Raw genomic sequence first — 22953 nt, forward strand, 5'->3', positions numbered from 1 at the left:
GTGGCCCATTTCGTCTGCTACTCCATAGCGGGCAAAAGTAGCTTTTAGCTTTGTGACCACTTGGGCGGTGGTGGTGGTGGGCATATGAAGGATCTCGATGAATCGTGAATAGTAATCAGATATGACTAAGTAATTCTGTTTGTTGTATTCACACAAATCTATGCCAATTCGTTTCCATGGTCTGCCAGGAAGCGGTGTGGAGATCAATGGCTCTCTGGACTGAGCTCTTCTTTGTTCTTGACATGACTGGCAGGATAAGACTGTCTGTTTGATATGAGCTGATATACCCGGCCACCAGACAGCAGAGTTAGCTCTGTCGCGGCATTTAGTCAGTCCCTGATGGCCATTATGGATGCTGTAATGGCAGAAATTCAAGCGGCACTGTGTAGATTTGAATAGTCAAGAGATGGCGGTTACTATAAATTTATTTTGCTTATACAGATCATGATTTAACAAAGTACTTTGTGATCAGTCATAACGAAGGAGGTGCTAGCCACAGGTCGTTCGCCAGAGTGATCCAGAACAACCCTAAAACCCTGCCTTATATAAACTTTAGATCAAATGGTTTTTCTGAACTCTGTGATTGGTCAGCACTGCTCAGTGACAGTTAAGACAATATAACCCCCCAGGTCAAGTGACCAAAGTCTTTTGATGTCACGACTCTTTCTCTAAATGAGGACAGTAAAGATACCCTTAATGAAACACAAACAGGACACAGGACACAATTTCCTCGGCCAAAAGGTCAGGGCTGCTAGATCAACTGAATCCATCTATCCATCTCCCTTTAGGCCACAGAACTCAAACATCCCCCAACCTCTGTGCCCCTAGCTTCTCAATCAGGCATCATAAACCAATACCATAAATACCTTAAGACCAACTGCAACATCCATTTGTTTAAACACAACCTCAGTCTATTAAAAATACATTCTTAGTAACTATATCAAAAAATGCCATCACAATGCGCTCTAGCACATCGGTTCTTAACCCTTGTGCTGCCTTCGGGTCACATGACCCAAAGGCAAGAAGAACTCCCTAACGGTGGGGTGTGCCTTACTTACGTGGTCGGGCCACCCGGACTGGATGTATCTGCTCACAGCTTGCAGTGTATCATCAGCAGCGGTGGCATCTCTGATGCTGTCCATCTTCCGCTCTGTAGCTGGCATGTTGTCCACGATGGATGCCACGTAGCATTCCACATCTGTGTGCGTGTAGTCCCCCTCCTGTGGCTCTCCCACCGGACTCCTGGATAGTGTGTCCGCTGTCACGAGGGTCTTTCCTGGTGTGTACTCAGCCGTAGGATTGAACCTCATGAGTCGCATCAGTAGTCTCTGGCAGCGAATGGGAACATTATCCAGATCTCTGGAGTTCATCAGGGGGACTAACGGCTTGTGATCTGTTATCAGCCGAAACCCCTCTAGACCGTGTAAATATTTCCCAAACCGTTCACACGCCCAGACGCTCGCCAAACACTCCTTTTCTATCTGGGCGTACCTGCCTCATTCAGGCGCCGGGAACAGTAGGCGACAGGCTTCCAGCCCTCGCTGTGTTGCTGCATCAGCACGGCCCGATGCTGTAACTGCTGGCATCTGCAGAGACAGCTGTGGGTTTGTTGACGTCGTAGAACGCCAGTGTTGGTGGGGTCGTGAGGAGCTCTTTGATGCGCTTGAACGCTGACTGCTGTGGTGGGCCCCACGTCCATGCAGATTTGGACTTCAGCAGCTCATACATGGGCTGTCCGACTTCAGCTAAGTTCGGGATGTATTTCCCTAAATAGTTTACCATCCCAAGGACTCTCTTTAGCTCCTGTATGTTCTTAGGTGCCATCAGCTTGTCTATTGCAGACACGTTAGCTGGGTCCGGCCGTGTGCCGTCTGCGTCAATCTCGTGACCCAGGAAGTGGAGTCTTTTCTGCCGCAGAGCACATTTTTCTGAATTTAGTTGCAGCCCAGCACTATCCAGACGTTCCATAACTTTCTGAAGACGTTCATCGTGCTGGCTCATGTCTTTTCCATGGACTATGATGTCATCCATGTAAACAGCTGTACCCTGGAGGCCTTCGAGTGTTTCCATCATTTTCCTTTGAAAGATTTCGGGAGCACTAGATATCCCAAATGGAAGGCGTTTGAAGCAATACCTGGCAAATGGCGTGATGAAGGTTGTCAGCCTCTGGCAGTCCTTGTCTAGCGGTATTTGCCAGAACCCTGATGCTGCGTCCAAGGAGGAGAACACAGTGGACCCGCTCAGCTCAGCTGTGATTTCCTCCGCCGTTGGCAGAACAAACTTCTCCCTCTTGACGGTCTTGTTAAGCTTTCTCAGGTCGACGCAGATACGCACCTGGCCTGATTTCTTAGGTGCAGGCACCATGGGAGCACACCACTCCGTGGGCTCCGTCACCTTTTCTATGACGCCGTTTGCCTCCATCCTGTCCAGCTCCAGCTTAACAGGTTTCATGAGGGGAATGGGAACTCTGCGTGCAGTGTGGACAGCATAGGGCTGGGCATTGTCCTGGAGCACTATTTTCACTGGCTGTGTGTTGAGCAGGCCAAATTCTCCACTGCCACTGACCTCGTAGACTCTCTTCACAAGCCCCATTGCCTGTGCTGCTGCCCTGCTTAGAAGATTGCTCACTCTCTCTCCTCTAACTACGTAGAGTTGAAGTGAATGCTTCTTGTTTTTGTACCATGTACTTGTTTTGAATTGGCCCATACAGTTCAGCTGTCCACCTGGACTGCACAGCATGGCCTCCGAAGGGTGTAGGTCCAGGGCTCTAGAGTGCGACCAATTTGGTCACATATGCGACCAAAATTTGTACGGGTGCGACTAAAATTTTTACTAGGTTGCACCGGTGCACCTAACCTCCTCGCATCCGCTGCCTCTCCAGGAACGAAGCGTTTGTTTCTTCTTTGACGGAACTCGCACTCATGGTTGGATCATATCGTGGTCTAAACTAATCAGTGACAGAGATGGGGTGGGTCTTTGCCTCTGATTGGCTGTGGTCCAGATATTCCTGTAGGCCTACACTGCTCCGTGCTGTGTGATTGAAATTATGACCTGAGCACCAGAGAATCAGTTATGGCAGACCTGGGCATTGTACGGCCCGCGGGCCACAACCGGCCCACAGGCTGTTCCAATCCGGCCCGCGTGAGGTAAATCAAAAATTAAAAATAAATAAATGTGTTGAGCGGTTGTAAATATGTAGTCCTGAAACACTAGTGATCAGGCAATTTACATATGTGCGCTTGCACAACCTCACCGACAGGAGAGTTAGCCCTCGAAAATGAAAAACGAAAGGTTGATACAGAATGTAGAGTTTTTAACAAGACATGGACTTGTAAGTATCTGTTTACTGAGGTCAAAGTCAAAGCTGTGTTCTTAGTTTTGGAGAACAGGTCGCTGTGTTGAAGGATTACAATTTTAATCGGCACTAAGGGACTAAAAAACTAACGCGGACATAATAAGAACTTGACTGATTCAGTGGGCGCGGGCTGATGGTTTGCTAGTTAAATTGCACACTCGGATCATCACCTGTCATCTGTCCTTCGCATATCCACCTCAGACCTCACGACACCTCAGCCAGATTTCGATGCACTTGTTCAAGCCCACTGGATTCCTCTCACATAACAAAATGAACTGCAAAAAAGTATAGCTTTTTGTATAAAGTTGATCAATTGCATATCTTTAACATACTGCAAAACAACTTTTCAGTGTTGGTGAAGATTAACTAGTTACAAATAAAATTAAACACTGATGTAATGATTTTTTTAGTTTTTACTGTTACTTCGATAGTCTTTTCCTAGTTGACCAACATGTAAAATATTTATATAAATATTTACAGAATATCCTTATTCTTCTGATAACCAGTAGCAGCTAATCAAAATATATACTTTACTGCTTTTTACAATGGGGGAAAATGAATAGTGAGCAGAATTAAGTTCAAGTTATCGTTGATGCGGTCCTCCAACACATTTCAGGTTTCTCATGTGGCACCTTGTCAAAATTAATTGCCCACCCCTGAGTTACGGAGCTGGGCCATGGAGCTAACCCATGGAGCTAGGATGTTGATGCTAGGGAGAGTGTGGCAAGCTGGTTTAGCCAAGGCCAAAGGGCAAGAAAGCCAAATTACAGGTGTTGGCCATCTGAAGGGCATGCGACAGCAAGGGGGGACCCGCTATAAGACTTTGAGCCATGAAATGTTAGGTCTCAGTTCAGGGAAGCACTTTAAACAGTAGCACTTTCTATTTTAAAATGTTTTATTTTGCTTGCAATGTTTTAGTTTGGCAGCTCAGTGAAGCACTTAAAATATTTTTATATACAGTTTAATTGTGCGTCAAATAAAACCAATATTTACCTACACCTTATTCTTGTTTAAGGTCATTTACATAATATATATGAATGTATATGGAGCGTGATAAAAAGGTGACCTTGAAATTGTGGCGACGCAAGGAAAAATTTGGGTGCACCTAAATTTTGTGCTGGTGCACCTAAATAAAAAAGTTAGGCGCACCAGTGCAACCAAGGGAAAAAGTTAGTCTGGAGCCCTGAGGTCAGTCACTCGCTTGAGGGTTTTAAAAGTCTCCTCACTCATAATGCACACGTCTGCCCCAGTATCTATTTTAAAAGAAACTTGCTTGTGGCAGATATTCAGCTTAACTGTCCATTGTTCGCCACTGCTCAAAGGGTTGCTTCTTACTGAGCCTAAAAAATAAGCTGTATTTTCTTCCTGTTCAGTAACTTCGTTCACAACTTTACTTTTGCACATCCTTTCCCAGTGTCCTACTTTTTTGCATCTGTTGCACATGGACTTAATTGCTGGGCAGTATTCTTGCTTATTGTGCATTATTTTCCCACATCTATTGCATGTCTCACCGCATTCGTTGTGTCTGTGTTGTTGCTCCGTTTCATTACGTTGTTTTCGCTCGTCCATTCTGTGTTGTCTGTAGCCCCGCACGGCCTCCTCCACAGCGCATGCAGATTCCCCTTGCAGGCTAACAGTGCGTTCACACTGCAGCGGAGCGGGCGGCGCGTGGCGTCGGCTTCCAATTCATTTTCAATGAAACCAGGCGTTGACGCTCGCGTAGGGCATTGTGGGAAGGCGAGCGGAGCGGAGCGTTGCAAGTTGGATTTTCTCAACTTTATGTAAATGAGGAGCGTGAAAACGCTAGCGTTGGCCAATCGGATTGGTTTCTTGTTTCTTGTAACGTAGCAACTGTTCGTCATGGTAAACATTTCTAGGTTTGACAATTTCAAGATGGAGGAGAAACTTTTCGTATGTGTCTGCACACCCAGTTCTGTTCAGAACAAAGTTACTAATGTGACGAGCCTGAATTTAAAGATTACATTAAACTAATAATGCATGGTGCATGGTTGCCGATGTCGTCATTGTTCCTAGTGTGTTTTTATAGCCTACTTTTAAATGTAGTCTTCACATTACGTGACTGTTCTGTGCCACTGCTAGCTCGCTAGCCCAGCCTACAAACGACTGGTTGAGTGACCGGTGGCGTAACATGTATTCTACTGTAATCTTGCACTAGTAAAATCTTGCACTTACATAAATGTTGTGTAAAAGTGGTATTTTGATCGATATTGTGAGTACATTAACCCAAATCTGCACGCTTGGCCATGACTACAACAGTGACCTTAGAGAACTACAACTCTGTATTAACTTGTCTAACACGCCCCCGAGCGTGGTGTACTGTGGGAAGGCAAGCGATGCAGAGCGTTAAAAAACGCTGCAGTGTGAACGCACTGTAACTTGGGCTTTCACCTCCTCATGCTGACGAGACTCTTGTACGGTCACCTCCAACGTCAGATTCGGTATCATCTGCAATTTCCGGGATAACTCTTTGTTTCGATTCGGTCTCTAATGTGCTCGTCGCGAGTTATTCCGAAATCGCAGTGCTCAGAGAGTTCATAAAGCGCGCAAATAAAAGTCTCCACCTTTTCCCCTGCACGCTGCACACGTTGATAAAAGCATGCTCTCTCGTGTATAACATTCCGTTTCGGTATGAAGCATCGAACTTGGCCAATACAACATCAAAGTCATCTTCCTCAAAGAAAGTAAAAGACCCGAAAATGTTTTCTGCTTCCCCGCCTAGCGTATAGATGAGGGTGCTAACCTGTACCTCTCCATCGGTCCAGCTTGGTAGCCGTTCGGTAGCGCGAGAAACGTTTCTTCCAATCGTTCCATTCAGCAGGTCTCTCGAAGCAGAAACTATCTGGTGGATTAAACTTCGGCATCGTCGGTTCGAAGTCACTTCTGACACCATGTAATCAGACGCGGCCTTACCTATGTTTCACCCGTTTCAATTGAAACGGGCCCCGCCCTCCAAGGGGGCCCCCAACAGACCAGCAAAAATCGAGCTACGAGGTTGTGAAACGAAGGTTACTGCTCCTATAAAAGCCACAAGTCCGTATGAAATCAACCTTGTTATTTGCGATCTTCTGTTATACTACATTACCCACAATCCTAAGCAAAACAACACTGACTGACGTCTCTCTGATTGGTCGAACTCACGGTTACCATGGCGAAGTTTACTGCGACCGGCTTAAGCGATCTGAAGCCTTTAGACTATATATATTCATAATCTGAAGTAGCCGTAGGCTCGTTTATACCGTTGCGTTTTTTGCCGTTAGGTTAAAATGTTAGTTTGAGAGGAAATGAAACGTACATATGCCAGTGGTGCTGAAAAAAGAAAGATATTGGACAAAAAAAAGAAAGTTTTAGTCAGTCTACCAAAAGTGACCTCTTTCTTTGGTCCAGCATCAGTAGCTCTAACCCTACCAGCGACAGCAGCGGCCGAACCCCCGTCGCAGGATGCTAGCCAAAGTATAGATACGTCTTCAACTCAAACTGCTGGCAATAATGATGACCAAATATTGTTACAAGAACATGACGATGAAGTTCCTACCACTGAGACAAATGAGGGAGATGCCAGGGAGAAAGCCCCATTTACAGAGACAGAACCGGGGTGCTGGCCAGAGCATATTGCCGATGACCAACGAATTGATGTTGTTAGGAGCGGTCCCGTTCAAATAGAGGAATTTAACTTCCCACAAAGCCAATCACACCGCCGTTTTACGAAGGACAGATATTTCATGAAGATGAAAAATGGAGAAAAGATACGCAGGTCATGGTTAGTGTACTCTAAATCATCCGATTCAGTCTTCTGTTTCTGCTGTACCTTATTTGGCAAACGGACGAGTAGTCTCACTCACAAAGGTTTCAGAATGTGGGAACGACTCTCTCTCACACTCCAAGATCATGAAAAATCTAATACACACCGTGCCAATATGGACAGCTGGCGCGAGCTGGAGAAGCGCGTAAAAACGCACAGTACCATTGATAATACCTACCAAGAAATGCAAATGTTGAAGAAAAGGCAGTGGAACGATACTTCAAGTTGAGGGGATGTTTGAGCAGGGTTTTTTTTTAAGTCAGCTGAGCCCAGACAGTTGAAAATATACTGCGCTAATACTGCTAAGTGCGTGAAAGGGCGAGGCTTATTCAAACGTAAAACGCTGTATAATTGTATATAACTTAGTTTTAATCAAATAAGGTTGGATTATTTATATGTTGAGCTGCCTGTTAGCTGAAAGTGCACGCAATAAAATAATATTGATGCAAACAACAGGAATCCTTACTTTTTCTGCTCTATTATGTTTATGTTTTATGTGGGTAGGGCCCCATATTAGTTATTGAAACGGGCCCCCAGATGCTTAAGGTCGCCCCTGCATGTAATATGTATTAATAACTCTTATTAATGGGATGACGAATGTCCACACTGAGCGTTATCTTAACGTTGCTTTACTCCCCTCCCAGTTCATACAACAACCGCCAACGTTCCCAGTATCACGTGATGACGTATCAACATATTCTGAATGTGATCATTCCATGACAACAACAGCGGATGATAAAACAACCGCTGCTGAGCTGACCAAATTATTTCATGCTGTGCAACATCACCACTGTTACAGGAGTTTATACTGCAGTTTAGACTGTTGGCTTACTGAAATGACTAATGTTATTGTCTTAATTTCATACTAATGGCCCCCATCCCCCCAGGTCAACAACTTTGCAACGCTTGTCTACATTGTATGCTTTTTGAGCGTGCAAGGGCACTTGTCACCCCCCATATAGTGTACATGTCACGTACACGTTGTTCACACGTCAATAAAATACATACAGTAAGTGTGCACAACGCCAGCGTGATGCCTACGTAACGTGTGTGTGAATGCATGTGTCCATTGTAAGTCAATGTTAAGTTCTTGCGTGCGTTCAGAGGTTTTATATAATTGCGCAGGTGTGTGTGTATCGGTGGTCAAACAGGGGACTGACAAACACTTTTGACGAAGATTGCTTGGTTCTTTAATTCCTGTTCATGCACAAACATAAACAGTTGGCATACGCAGCATCGTTGACAAGCAAACTTCTTCTGTCTCATTTCATACAACACATTAATCACATAGCCTACAAATAAAACACTGCACAAACAATTTAAACAACAATGCACATATTTCACACATATAACACACTGTTGGAGCAACATACCTGTTCATGCACAAACATAAACAGTTGGCATACGCAGCATCTGCACAAGTAAAATGACAAAATACATCAGGTTCAGTATGGCAGCACGGTTAGCTAGCTAACGGAACGTGAGGAATGGGAAATTCCCAGCTAACTAGCTAGCTAATCACAGTGTGTAAAAAATACTTTCTGCACATTGACAAAACTGCTTTACAAACGACACATACTAATCATATAAAATACATGTAATATGTCGAAGTTGTCGACTTCATTACATTTATCAATCTGGAAGTTTATAAAGTATGAGGGTCATTTTGCACAGTGGACCTACCGTTGACAGGCAAACTTCTTCTGTCTAGTTACGGCAACAGTACACACATATAAGCTGCTTATCTGCAGTACGCCACAGCTCCAAAGGGGGCTCCAAAACACCAACATTATTAACAACTGTAGAATTATGGCGAAACTCATCATACAGTTAAACAGATTTTTCAACTCCGTTACATGTGCAGGCGCTTTTGTGCGCTTTGCATATTAACCGGTGATGCGTATTACACTTATCGTGCTGGTGATGTGCACGCGTATTTATAAGACGCCTGCACGTGTGCGTAGTGTACACTACATCGGACATACACCACAAAGGCGTGCGTACAGGCAGGTGTTATTTGTGCTTTGCATACTATTTTTCAGCACAGTAACACCTACACACACCTTTGCGCCTAGACGTGTCAGTTATTTAGGCTAGCTTACAACAAGGGATTGCTGTTCTGAAAAAACATCTTAATATCTTAACCAAGTTGTTAATACGTAGATATTTCCAAACTATAAGGTGTAGTGTTCATGTGGGGTTTGCTACAACTCGCCAAAGTACACATACTTCACTATAACAGGTACTCTGAATGCACTGTGTGCAGTTGTCCCAGGCACGGAATATGCCCCATACACATCTGCACACACACGCACTTACATGCACACACATGGACAAACACACATGTACATTGCCTTCTGATCCCTCCTCCTTCCTGACAGGACGAACTCTGAGACCACGCCCACAGCAGAGCTCAGCCATACCATGGGGACCAGAGGACCCGACACACACTCACAGCATCCCGACACACACTCACACACCAGCAAAGAAGATAACCTCCACACCCCTACACATCCACAAATCAACGGGATTGATGACATGGAAACCCCGCCCCCTTCCACCCCCCACTCTGAGCAAGACATTTGTGGAGAAAAAGACAAGGTTGGAGACAGAGGAAGAGGCGGACCTTCCCCTGGGTCGTGTCCACTTCCTCTACCTCATCACCAAGCCAATGGCTGGAGCAACTACAGAGCACATACCGACCCCAACCATGCCAACGCCCCTCCGCCGGGTAGCCATGGCAATGTCTGCCCCCCGCAGTGTCCGGCGGAGGGTGGGGGTGGGCTGAGGGGTGGAGAGCAACCAGAGAATGTGGTGTTGAGACGGGGCTTTGTGCCCAGGACTGCTCCTGAGAGGATGGCCCAGAGGAAGAGCTCCATGACCCAGCTGCAGCAGTGGGTGAACCAGCGCAGAGGCCTGGCCGCACACGAAGACATGAACAGGTGCTCCTCCAATCACCTCCTACTTTTAGACAATGCAGTGGGATGAAGAGATAGATAGATAAATATATAGATAGTCAGACAGGCAGACAGTTATTGGAGTAATTATGAGAACACTCTCTCACTTTCCCCCTTCTCCAGCCCCGCACGGTACTACACAGTGAACCGTGGCGTGCCTTCTGACTGTTACGGTGTCTACGGCGGGGGGCCTCCCTATGTCGAGGAGTACCCCCTCTACCCTCCAGGGGTCCGCCCCGACAGCATCTGCTCCGTGTCCGCTGTGAGCTACGACCACCTGCCCCCCCGCTGGGCCGAGGCAGAGAAGCAGCGCTCACTCCGGGACGGCCCTGCCCTCTACGGCCTGGCACCACAGTCACCCTGGGCCCAGCCCGGCTACTACCGGGGACCCATGGACGCGGCACAGACCTCCCTGAGACGTCTGTCTATCCAGCCCCGTTCCCGTTCGGTGCCCCGGTCCCCGTCTTCGTCCTCGGGGGGGCCGTACTCGCCAGGCCCCCACAGCTTTGCATCCCCCGCCAGGTCCCCCTCGGCCAGGCTGGATCAGCTACCTAGCAGGATGAGGGAGGAGGGGATCTATGCAGACCCCTCTGTCTATGGCTTGAGGAGGTCTCTCAGCTCCCCCAAGGTGAGGGGGGAGTATAGGAGTGTGTGTGTGCATGTAGATGTATGTGTTTAGGCATAGGTGATTTTACCAGGGGTGCATTTGCACCCCCTACTGTTAACATAACATTAAAGTGATGTCAGAGTTGTATGTTCTGTCATGGTCTGTTGTATGATTATCTAGTATTAATTTTTAAAAACCACTACCCTTTGCACCCCCAGTTTTAAAACCTAGAATCGCGTATGTGTTTAGGTTTGTGTAGGAGTGTGTGTTGTTTAACTACCCTTGGACCAATGTCCTCACAAGTATAAAGCGTCAAAAGGTTTACCTTGTGGGGCTCTTTTGCTGACCCAATGGTGACCTTCTCTTTTTAAGTTGAGAGTTAGGTTTAAGGTTAGGGCTTAGGGTTAGTGGTTAGAGATAACAAAACATTTGTTAAAAAGTGTGTGTATGTAGGCATATGTAAGTGTGATTATTTAAACTTGTTATTTTGTGTGTCCTTCCTGTCAATGATGAGAGTGCTTTTTATTTTCATTTTTTGTTTTCTCATCATGACAATTTATTTTCTTTCAGTATGACTACCCTGGGGACAGGATGTCTCTCAGCCAAGGACCATACCACTATAACTACCCCGCCTCCCCCTCTCTACACAGCAAAATGGTGTGTGCCACTTGTGTCAAACTGTTGAAAAATATGAAACTAATTATGTTAAGGTGACAGTTATACACACATTCAGTGTACATATGCAACCACACACAACTGTCATTGGCGTCTGCAGCTAGCTACCTGCTCTTGTAACATGCTTTGCTACTGTTGCCACTGTTGCCACAGTGTGCATGTCTATAACCCTATCTCCACTGTCGGTATCTGTCTTTCTTTGTACATTTCCCTCCCCTCTTCTCTGCTCTCCTCTCTTCCATGCTATTCCACACCTCTTGCACTTAATCGCTCTTTCGTCATTGTTTCTGCTCTTGTTCTTGCTGTTACCGCTATGTGGCGTAGGAGGACATATTAGACCTGCAACTCCAGAGAAAGCTGGAATATCTAGACCAACAGGTAGGCTTCTGGGGGGGGCATAAAATGACTTTTGTTGCAACACGTTCCATTCTGACACAGCACTATAAAAAAGATCCACAGATGTGTGTCTTCCAACTGCTTACCTCTAGAGAGGGCGCTCCTCCCTCCCCTCCCCCATACTCCTTTATTCCTTCCTTCCATCCTTCCTTATTTTTCTATCCTTGCTTCCTAGTCTCCCACAGCCCTGTCTCAGTGTCTGACCACTTACACCGTCCAACAATCAGTAGCTACCAACCTGTCTGTCATGTTACATTTCATTTGTAAAGCTGAAGACATTTTGATGGCAATTTTGGTATCACCAATATCACATTGAGGATAGGCATTTCTCAAGTTGATGTATTCTACATACGTGGTGGTTCTTCAGGGGAACAGCCAGGATCACTTCATCAACATGGTCACACACATGGTGGAGCATTCTTCCCCTAGCGCAAAGCACTATAAGCCGCATCGTGTACAAGCCTCATCCCCCCAAAATGAGCACTTTATGTTTGTAAATCAGAGTATAAGCAGCACTTAATACAAGCCACACTTTACAAGCTAACAACGTTACCGTTGCATGACACAATGCTGACTAATGACCGTTTGCACGTGCATGCTATAGCTGCGGACAGCTTGGATAGCGATCTAACTAGACAACAATCCCAATCAGGGTGAACACTCAAATTATCCAAACTAGACCATAGCATTACACATATCAAAACAGAACGAACACAACAATAGAACTCCAAACAATGCTTATTTAACTAAGCTAATGCCCTTAACTTAGTAGCTTTTCAGCTTGCCGCAGGGCATTCTGGGTACCAAAAGCAATGCACGAGTATAGGCAGAGAATGTTTAATATAGAGAGAACTGCCACTCTCGGGAAACTTCCGGGTTCTGAACTGGTTGCAGTTCCACTCTAGTTCCATATGAGGGCGCTAACGGTCGAGTGCAGAATGAATAGAGGTCTATGGAGCTATACCCCTCAAAATCCACTTTTCTCAGGATATAATTTTTTGTCTAGTAATTTGAATTCTGAATTCGAAAGGGGAATCAAAAAAAATACACACCGCTGGGTGATAGATTTTTTTAAAGTCGCCTTTTTGTTCTAAAAAGCTACTCTGATCTACAAAATTATTTAGATATATTATAAGTTTAACTAGCTTGCAAATCCTGAGGATAGCCTACTGTAGCAGACCTTTCTATGTGACAATGGACAAGGGTGTTTTGTAGGGATGGGCGAACGATGCCTTGTGAAGCTTTGATGGTTTCTTCCGGAATGTGCCGGCCCAAAGAGCCGAACTATCGGCGCATTGAAAATGAACAGCGTCATCTAGCAGCCGTTTAAACTGGCTGAAAGAGGCGTAGTGGTTGTCTCTGACGGTAGCCTACCCCACGTTATTTAATATTTTAATTAAGGCTACATGTGTTCATTTTGATCTGATATTAGTGCTCACACATTAAAATGTTGTGATACATCTGTAGGCCGTTAGAATTATGTCATTTTCTCACAGTAAAAGTTAAAGAATATCTTCTGAAGTTCCCTGCACTGGGGCGCGAACTCGGGTAACCATACTCACATTAACAATATACGTTGTCGTACAACGCTTTAACCAGCTACACCACCGAAAAAGCAGTGACTTGTCGATGCGTGTGGACAGACTTTATACGATACGGTCTTTCTAGATTACATTGATCTTTTCTTATTCTTAACATTTGTGATATGTAGGCCTATTGTGAACTGGGGGGACTTTATTTTTACTAAGTATTACTGTTGACAATGTTGACGAATCATCAACATTTGTTTTCTGGGCACTGTATAGACCTACCTAGTCCTATCATGTTACGTTTCATTTCAATAAAATAACAACACTCAAGTGCACGGATTTATAATTATTACAATACGGATTTGGCTAAATAATAATGACTGATGGAAGAAACTCGAGCGATGCCTGGTGCTGCTTCTCTGGCAATGTGAGATTTGTCTTTAACAAGAAGCGGTGGCTTCGTTCCTTCTATGGCTCTGGTTCAGAAGAGCGGCACAAACGTCACAAACTTGTGACGTTTGAAGCATTGAACGTCATCTATCACGTGGTTTCGTAATTTGATACAAGCTCCAAAACACTTTTTCGAAACGTGTGCGTATTGGTTTTGCGACACAAGCATCGATGCGTCAGTGCCATACATCCCATCCCTAGTGTTTTGTCCCTCGGTAGTTGCCGTAGGCTTGATGCTGAAAGCATTACCAGAGAATAGGTGCGTTCGACATGAACTGACTTCATGCAGCGCTGCAGCCGGCTGCAGGCGGCTGCAGGCGGCTGACTTGAAACAGTGAATTCTGGTTAGACTTTTTGTCTGACTTGAGACGGCGCCGAGGCTAGGTCACTGTGACGTAGCCATCAAAGTACCGTGAGATTGATTCGAGAACTGCCGGCTGTGTAGCCGAGCGCATTTTCTCAAGAGCAACTGCAAGGGTTCTAATGACGACACAGCTATTTCATGATTGGCCAGACTCACACACGACAACTTTGACGCTTGTTTTGTAATTATTCTGACACCTTCAGTTTCACCAACGCTCAAATCCGGACCAAACAGTTTAATTGAATGAAAAATGTGTTGAAGAAAGGGTTTTAGTCCGCCTCTTCACTAACGGAAAGACTAAGTTTAATTATAAATAAAGTAAAGTAAGCAAACAGTGCTTGATCGGCCATGACTGACGTCAACGCAGCAAACCACGAGAAGCTGGAATGTCCGACTTTAATTTCTCTCCAATCATTAAAAAAAAAAAAAAATAAGCTGAATCAATGGTTGCAAAGGAATTTATCTCTCAAAGGCAGGGTGTTACTTACCAAGGCCGAAGGGTTATCTCGGATTACATACGCAGCTCTTTCCTTACACGTTGACAATAAAACTAGTAAAGACATCGATCGCATGCTTTTTAACTTTATTTGGAAAAATCGCACACACTATATCAGGAAGAGTGTTGTTATGAATACTTACGAATTCGGTGGGCAGAACTTTTTGGACTTAACTACGCTAAATAATACTTTCAAAATTAAATGGGCTAGGAATTTTTTGAAAAACCCTGTCTCAATCTGGAATTTTATTCCCCATTATATTTTTTCTCGTTTTGGTAGTTTGACTTTTATTTTGAATTGTAATTACAATGTGGACAAACTTCCTGTTAAGTTATCGGTGTTCCATAAGCAGGTCCTTTTAGCATGGTCTCTGATATACAAGCACAATTTCTCACCACACAGGTACCTTATCTGGAACAATAGAGATATTGTATACAAAAACAAATCACTTTTTTTTGAGAGATGGGCACAAGTGTGCACTTCGAGCACTGACTTTCAGTGCTTAGGGCGCTTACACTGACAGAACCAGCAGAATTCAGTGCACTGAAAGTACCCGGATGACGCACTGCAAACGGTCAAAAAATGCAGTGTACAACGATGGACACTACTCGCCCTAAACGGGCACCATATTGGCTACGTAGCGGAAGAGGAGGAGCCCTTTCGGCAGCTTTTCATTTCATTTCTAAAATAATGGCGGACGAAATGACTCGCGAGCAGATTCGCCTTGGATTCGCGGGTGTCACAATCAGATTTGCGTCCGTCACTTCCCGCCAAGTGGTTAACTTAAGTGTTCCATTTGAGACAGCACTACTCAGCGACGGAGTGCACTACAGATGTAAGTGCACTGTATTGCAGTGCACTGTATTGCAGTGTACTTAGTAAAGTGCGCGGTAGTAGACACAGCCAGAGAACTGCCACTCTCGGGAAACTTCCGGGTTTTAATAACTTTTCTCAGGATATAATTTTTTGTCTAGTAATTTTAATTCTGAATTCGAAAGGGGAGGCAAAAAAAATACACACCGCTGGGTGATAGATTTTTTTAAAGTCGCCTTTCTGTTCTAAAAAGCCTTTTAAAATGTCATTGACGTCATACACATTGTACGGCCTGAGATACTGCTTGACGGCAAGCTCTGGTTACTTCCACTTTTCTCTCGAGGCATCGACAACACAGCTGACAGGTTCTCCCTGTCAATACACATGCTAGAAAGAGTTTTGGTTTGCTAATGTTGTTGCTAATGTTGCTAATGCTCTGACATTCTGGTTCTGCTTCGTATGCCATCAAGTGGGATCTCTGGTCGTAGTCAGTCCTTCACTAACCAATCAGCATTCGTTAGCAGAATGCTAGCGTGTTATGGGCAACAACGACTTACCCTGTAAGAAATCGAAAGGACATAAGTACTCGTTCATTCAACTTTCGACCTGTAATCCATGTTGAACATGCAAAAACTACAATCAAATCTGAGATTTCTCAACGACAATCAGGTGAAAGAGACAAATTTAGCCGTTTAGCTCGTTTAGTGGTGGAACTGCAACAAAATTCGGTACAATGGGGCTTAATAGGGAGTGGCCAGGCTCTCCTTAAACAGGCTCTGGCATTACGTGAAATCAGTTCGAATGGCGATGTCAAGAAGAGCAGTGGTAAAATACAAGCTATGAAAAGAGTCCGTGTCTTATTGTCCACACTATCATATACAATTATATCTAAAACAAACTTACAAAGAGCTCGGTTAGACTACCAAAGTTAAATTAGTAATGTTGTTAGCGATGCTAGCGTTATTTTGCTAGCTAGCCTAGCCTAGAACATTTCACTGGGTTTGCAGCTGTTTGATTAACTGAAATTATTATGAAATGTTATGTTCTACTAGCCATTTGCCTACTTTAGCAAGTCACTGTATTTCCCAGCCCTGATAGTGTAACTGAGAAAACAGTAAACAATTCCTCTTTCAAGTAATAAGCCACCGTTCAAGTGTTGAGCATTAAATTAGCTGCACGGTCAGTAGAGATCTTGAGAGAAGCCACTTTTTTGTTCTAAAACCGGACTATAAGCCGCGGCTTATTTTCCGTAAAATACGGTACATACATAATGATACTTTCACTTGTCTTATTTATAAGATATCTACAATGTATCGAAGGCTTGACATTGAAATATGTCTGGATCTTCTCATTTTGTAAATATACTGTAGTGTTTTCAGCCCTGATCCACTAGATGTTGCATCATTTATGGAATTATTCATGTACACACATCCTGTACATCCACACTCTTCACTGGAAAAGTGGTTACATGCTAATGTTTTCTTATAAGTAAAAAAGGATATATGTGGGCCAGTGTTACCAAGCCTTACCAGGCCAGTGACACCAGTGGCGGTTCTACATTGAATTACACCCAGGGCGAGACGCCCTTCGCCCCCCCCCCCACCCCTTGAGCTAAACTTGTCTGTGCTAATGCCAGAGCAAGGGGAACTCTGAACTAATAATCTGTACAGACACAGGTTCTTAGAAAAGTATAAAAATACAGTCTTTATTAGTATAGAGGTGTTGGTTTGGTTGATCAACAGGTAAAACGAATAAAGCAAATCAATACACTAGTTAGGCTATGAGCAACACCACAATCATGCGTGTAGAGAACAGCAACCAACAATGCCGGCTGCAGTTGAACAAGTCTGCCGCCCACGTCACAATTTGCGAGGAGCGCTACGTTTGTAGCGTTTGGCAGCCACAATACCCAGCGGGTGCTTGTCTACGGAAAGTCACGCAAACACTGGTACACCACGGTTTGGTCAGCGTCTGCACCTCCACACACACACTTCGTACTTTAAGACAGCACCCAGATCATGGCTTACATCACACCAGTGCCAGCAGCAGAGTGACACCCTACCGGTGTAAGGACCCCAGGTGTCTATTTATATACGCCTACCTCTACGGCAATTAAGTGGCCCACTAGACGCCCACTCCACTCCCAATTAGTGACGTCATTGGCACTGGAAAAGAGCGCACAGAGGAGAGAGAGAAAGAGAGAGACTAAATGAACCCAGTCCTAGCCTGGTGCACAGGCTACACATAAACATGCCCTTACACGCTAAATGTCTGTTATTACATGCTATATTAATATAACTTTTAGGGAGGAACACTTTTAGTTATGACGTTAAACTATACTTTGTCACGAAATATAGTTGTAGCAAATAGCAAATGTTCGTCTTTGAAACTACCTACAGATTTGAAAATTCCGTTGGCTAATTACAGGGCCTAACCTAAATAATGAAAATAAATAATAACTGAACTTGTAACAGTTTTGTTGCAAAGCACACTATTATGGTGAAATGTTATCTCGTGTTTGTTGAGTTAAAACTGAAATATTGTTGTTGCATAGCAAGCATCATAGCAAAAAGGCTAACAAACGTAAGAGTTAGCCTATACCCACCAATTAACATTAGCCCTTCATTCATGACATGGATACCGTAATAATCATACAGAGACATATTTGCATACCTTTATCTTTTTCTCGTTTCTCCTCTTCTTCTTTTCTTTTTTTTCGAAATTGGGCACCTGATGGCTTACTTGACCTTTTCCTGTCCATCTTCTTTGGCACTCAACAGTCAACAGATTTCCCATCCCCCCAATACTGTCACTCACGACCAGAAGTCAAGACTAAGCCAATTCACCTTGGTGACCACAATCGTTTTGTGTTTCATATTTTTATTAGCCATTTCACACAATAAAAAACAAACAAAAATGTGCAGGAACTTTAGGCCTATATTTATAATATTATGAATGAAATGTGCGTTATTTGGAAGAAAGTCGAGGTGCAACTGACTTTAGCCCACTAATTTAGAGTATTGCAGTATACAGTGGACCCCCCCTCCCCCCCCCCCCCTTGTCCGTTACATTTGGGAGACCCAGCCAGGTGAGCTGTCTGTCCCCCTCCCCTTTTTTCACACAGCTTCTGTGCACAGCACCTTCTCAGCAAGCAGGGGTGCCTGCAGCTGCCTGAAGGGGGCGCCAATTTGCCAATTCCCCACACAGTAAAATGATAGAAAAGAGAAAACCGCTTCGCGGCGCAGAGATTTTTATTTATTTATTTTATGCTTGTGCGCCCCCCACGTGACATGAAAAAATGCCGCCCCGGGCGTCTGCCCGGTCCGCCCGTGCCTAAAACCGCCCCTGAGTGTCACCAACCCAAGCCTGCCTCTCTCTCCTCTTTCCAGTGTTCTTCTCATGCATGTTTTATTGGGTGCTTTCCAACAATTATATTTGTTATATAAATATATTCTTTTTTTTCAAGCTATTATGTTCCTTTACAGTGCTTGGCTGTTTTACCCATCACAGTGTGACTTTTCTGTCTGTGTTCATTTCTGTGCTGTACTGAGTTTGTTGTCTGTAGTTGCTTGGCGTCTCTATTTCTGTCTTCACTGTGATTCCTCATCCCCCTGTCACATCCTATCAAATCATGTCACTCGTAAGGTCATAAATGACAAGGATATGACCTTTTCTCAGGGGGAGGGTTTAACTTCAGTTTCTCACCCCATTGGCTGATGATGCAGCAGTCTGTTAACAACAAAACATATACATAGCAAAAAACATATATATATGTTATTTGTTAAGTTTATATGATAACCTAACCATAATTATAACATTTTTATTTAGTGATGCTTTTATCCAAACATATTATATTAAGATGGTTGTGGTATTTAGATTATTTCAGGTGTTCACTGAAAGTGTTGTTTACAACTGTTTAGATTTTGGCGGTCATGTGGAGTCATGTGGATTGGGGAGGCAGCTGTTCTTGTTGTGTGACTATATGAATCCTGGAGGAATGATCCCATGTGTGGCAACAGGTTTCCATGGTGATTGGTGTGGTTTCTGAGTGTATGTGATCTCTGTGTTTCCAGGTGCCTCCGTTCCACAATGTCTACAGGGACCTTCATCCAATGTTGAAGTTCAACGAGATTGAAACCAGTGTATGACCACAACCCCCCAGGCCCCACTCTCTTCAGCCAACATCCACATGCTCCACAACTCACCACACTGTGTCCCTCCTGTTCACACAACAGTCCCCACAACACACAAACATACTCTGTCTTCCTCTTTCTTTTTAAACTCCTTCTTTATTTCTCTCTTTCTGCACAGAAACTTCTGGGTCGTCTGTGTGAGCAAAACAGACTTCTGAAGGACCAGGAAGCTGTGGTCCACAGATTGAGAATGGACAAAGTAAGTACAGATAGCACTAGATACATTCAATAGTTGGGTTTTGGTTGGGTAGCTACCGATACATCCAGTTTTTTACATCTTTGATCAAAAGAAATTCTATCTCTCCGTGTGGTTTGTGACCTGCGGTTCCCAGGACTGTCTGGAGGGGGCGCTAGTGGCCACACATCAGGAAATGGAGATGTACCCGGCGCAGCCTCTAGCCAGGGAGAAGCTGCTGCTGAAGAAGGAATCCCTTCAGAACCAGCTCATTAACATCAGAGGAGAGCTCTCACAGGCCTCCAGTGTACGTAACAGAAACCCATTTATTTACACTGATGCATTCTCAGTCCCCAAAAAAGAAAAGAAACTAAATACTTGTAGAGAAACACCACTGTGGGTTTTACTTTTGAAGATATTATATTGTAATATAGTATTTGTTCAATATAATCTTTTGTTTATTTTTGTTTTTTCAAGCTGAATAACCCCTGCTGTTAAGTAAAGCTGGGGAGACACGGCACCTTAATGGATCCTGTTTTTTAGTTTATTTTGTTTTGGTCTTCCAGCTTATTCTTTTTGGACCAAAGTCTTGCATGGTGTTTTCTCAAATATAGACCTGTTATCTAAACCTAGGCCTCTACTCCGTGTGGTAACAAATTAATCTTTAACTACAAAAATTGATTTAGCAGGCACTTTTGGAATAACATATAAGGATCCCCTGTTGTCTAATCTTTAAACTACGAATACCAGCTATGCTGTTACTATGTAAAGTATAGATTAGATTACTTGTGATCTTGTGTGGGACTCAAGGCTTTAATCATATTAGATGCATCGTCTACAATGACCTTTGGTGTAGAATGGAGTATTTGTTAACTATGAACGTACAGGGTTGTGGGTTGAAGTCTGAAGGCGTGTGTTGTTGTTGTTGTTGTTGCTCCCAGGCTATGACAACCGCACGTATGGAGTTTGAGGCCATGGAGGATGAAGCCAACGCCATCCACGGAGACTTATGGGAGCAGCTCAATGCAGGAGGACAGGTGAACACAGAGCACATCCACCTAGATCTGCTATCCATTCAAATGTCTGAATATATTCAGTCAGAGGAAATGTAGGTTTCACAATTATGAGGTAAAAAATATCACATCATTTTCCATTACTGTTATTTAGTCATTCGTGTGCAGCAATAAAAAAAACAGTAGGCTGCTCTTATCAGGTAAAAGGGTGGCTGTGCTTCCCTCACTTATCTGTCATTCTCTCTCCCTGTGTGTCCAGAGTGAGTTGGTTCACAGACACATCCAAAAGGAGTTTTGGAGGGTTCAGGATGTGCTGGAGGGACTGCATAAGACTAACCCGTCCAGAGGCACGGACACTGCCAAGCACCGAGGTGAGACACCACAACCACACTGTGACACCACGTCATGTTGCAGTGGTACTGACACTAAATGGAAAATACAAGTAGATTTTCTAAAAAGTAGAGGTTTTACCGTTTTTCTGTCTATCGTCTCTATCTCTCTGCCATTCTTTCTTTACCCTTTACTTTTCTCTCACTGCCCTCTTTGACTGACCCTCATAGCTATTTATGTTGACCATGTATGACTCACGTTCATTTTGCTTCTCCTGACTATAATTTCCTGTTACTTTCTCCCTCATTCCCTACCTCCTCTCTATTATTCTCTACTCTGTGTCCTGACCTCCTGACCCTCCCCTCTCTCCCCACAGTGGCCAGCGGGGTGTCTGGCTCCTTTAGCACCAGTAGTCCTGCCAGTCCCCTCAGCTCCATCAGCCTCACCAGCCCTCTCAGCCCCTTCTCCCCGGTGCCTGGCTCCCAGGCATCCCCATCCAAACAGCTGGGCCCGGAGGTAAGCACCGGCCCCCCTTCCCACCCATGCCCCTACCTGGGCCGCCACCCCACCGTCTTCCCAGGGTCCATCCCCAACACCCACCCAAGGTGTCATCCTAGTTCCCACATGAGGTCTAGTGCCGTCCCTCACCTGAGGTCTACTTCCAGCCCTAACCCTAACCCATGGGACTCACACACTCCCATGGGACTGGATACCATCCCATCCTTGGGGTTTAGTCCCAGTATCCGCCACAGATCTAGTCCCAGTCCCTTTGCAAAGCCCATCTCCAACCTAAGAGACTCAAACACTGACCTGGGTGACTCTCCCCTGGGCTCCAGCCGCAGCCTCCATGACTAAATGTAAATGACTAAATGTAAATGTAAGGTTCAGCCCTGGGATGCAGCCGGGTGATCCGGACAGCCATCTCAGGTCTAGTCAAAGACCTAATCATACTGGCCCAACAAGGCAGTGACCAAAACATTAACCTCACATCTGACCCAAAACTCCAACCTGGTAATGTTCAAAGCAGTCAGCGGGACCCTGTAGAGAATACAGAAACACAGCAACACCCTCCCCCTGAAACCCACCACCAAGGCTCTGGTGAAATGAAAGATACAAACCCAAGCTTTGACCTTAGCGCTACCCACGGCTTGAATCCAAGTAATCAGCTGTCCCCTAGAAACAGTGTTAATCCCAACCAAGCCAGTGCTGGAGTACAGAATAGACTCTGTCAAATAGATACAAGGACCTCCACCCACCCACTCTGCCAAAGACACCAATCAGTATAGGTCTTCAGACCTTAAGCAGACCCCCCAAACACTGGTAGACCATCCACTAACTTCCAAGGTGGCTACAGAAAATATGTTTTTCCAGACCCTCACCCAGTTTCCTACTCTCTTATAAACTACGAGTGCCACAGGTACCCATTTCACAGCAGACGACTATATGTCCCTGAGTCACAATGCTTATTCCTTTCTCACAATACTAACCAGAATAACCAGCTAGAGTTTTACAGGTACCCACATTGTACTCACTCCCTACCTCACCACAGGTCCAGGGTGGCTAACAGTACTATCTCTACTTATCTCAAACTAGAGAATCCACCAGCATTTCCACCAACAAGCGTCTGCTTACCTACCCAAACAACAATTTAGAGGTTAGCTTCAACGCTACTGCTATGTCTTATCCAGAAAGAAACATCTCTAGGCACAATGAGTCTTCCATCGAAGTTAACAGGCAAACTCATCTTTAAACCCAGTGACACCAATGATATGCTCTTGA

At 44.6% G+C, this 22953-nt stretch overlaps 1 protein-coding gene across 10 annotated transcripts in view; it reads left to right on the forward strand.

The window, feature by feature from the left end:
* The window catches only part of plekha6 (pleckstrin homology domain containing, family A member 6), a 300812-nt gene that overhangs the window by 262080 nt on the left and 15779 nt on the right, over nucleotides 1–22953 (forward strand). For 8 of the 10 annotated variants that reach the window (XR_009929718.1, XR_009929719.1, XR_009929712.1 and 5 more), the window contains 10 exons: nucleotides 9557–10117; nucleotides 10256–10760; nucleotides 11310–11396; nucleotides 11739–11792; nucleotides 19537–19605; nucleotides 19775–19855; nucleotides 19989–20138; nucleotides 20773–20868; nucleotides 21104–21215; nucleotides 21551–21690. Coding sequence is in view for 2 of the 10 variants with exons in the window: in XM_062456283.1 (XP_062312267.1) it covers nucleotides 9557–10117; nucleotides 10256–10760; nucleotides 11310–11396; nucleotides 11739–11792; nucleotides 19537–19605; nucleotides 19775–19855; nucleotides 19989–20138; nucleotides 20773–20868; nucleotides 21104–21215; nucleotides 21551–21690 (1855 nt within the window). In the remaining 8 variants the exon portion in view is untranslated. The remainder of the gene's footprint in view (nucleotides 1–9556; nucleotides 10118–10255; nucleotides 10761–11309; nucleotides 11397–11738; nucleotides 11793–19536; nucleotides 19606–19774; nucleotides 19856–19988; nucleotides 20139–20772; nucleotides 20869–21103; nucleotides 21216–21550; nucleotides 21691–22953) is intronic. The other 2 variants (XR_009929714.1, XR_009929717.1) reach the window with 1 other exon arrangement.

This window comes from Osmerus eperlanus, chromosome 1, assembly GCF_963692335.1.
Source record: "Osmerus eperlanus chromosome 1, fOsmEpe2.1, whole genome shotgun sequence".
NCBI classification, from domain to species: domain Eukaryota; kingdom Metazoa; phylum Chordata; class Actinopteri; order Osmeriformes; family Osmeridae; genus Osmerus; species Osmerus eperlanus.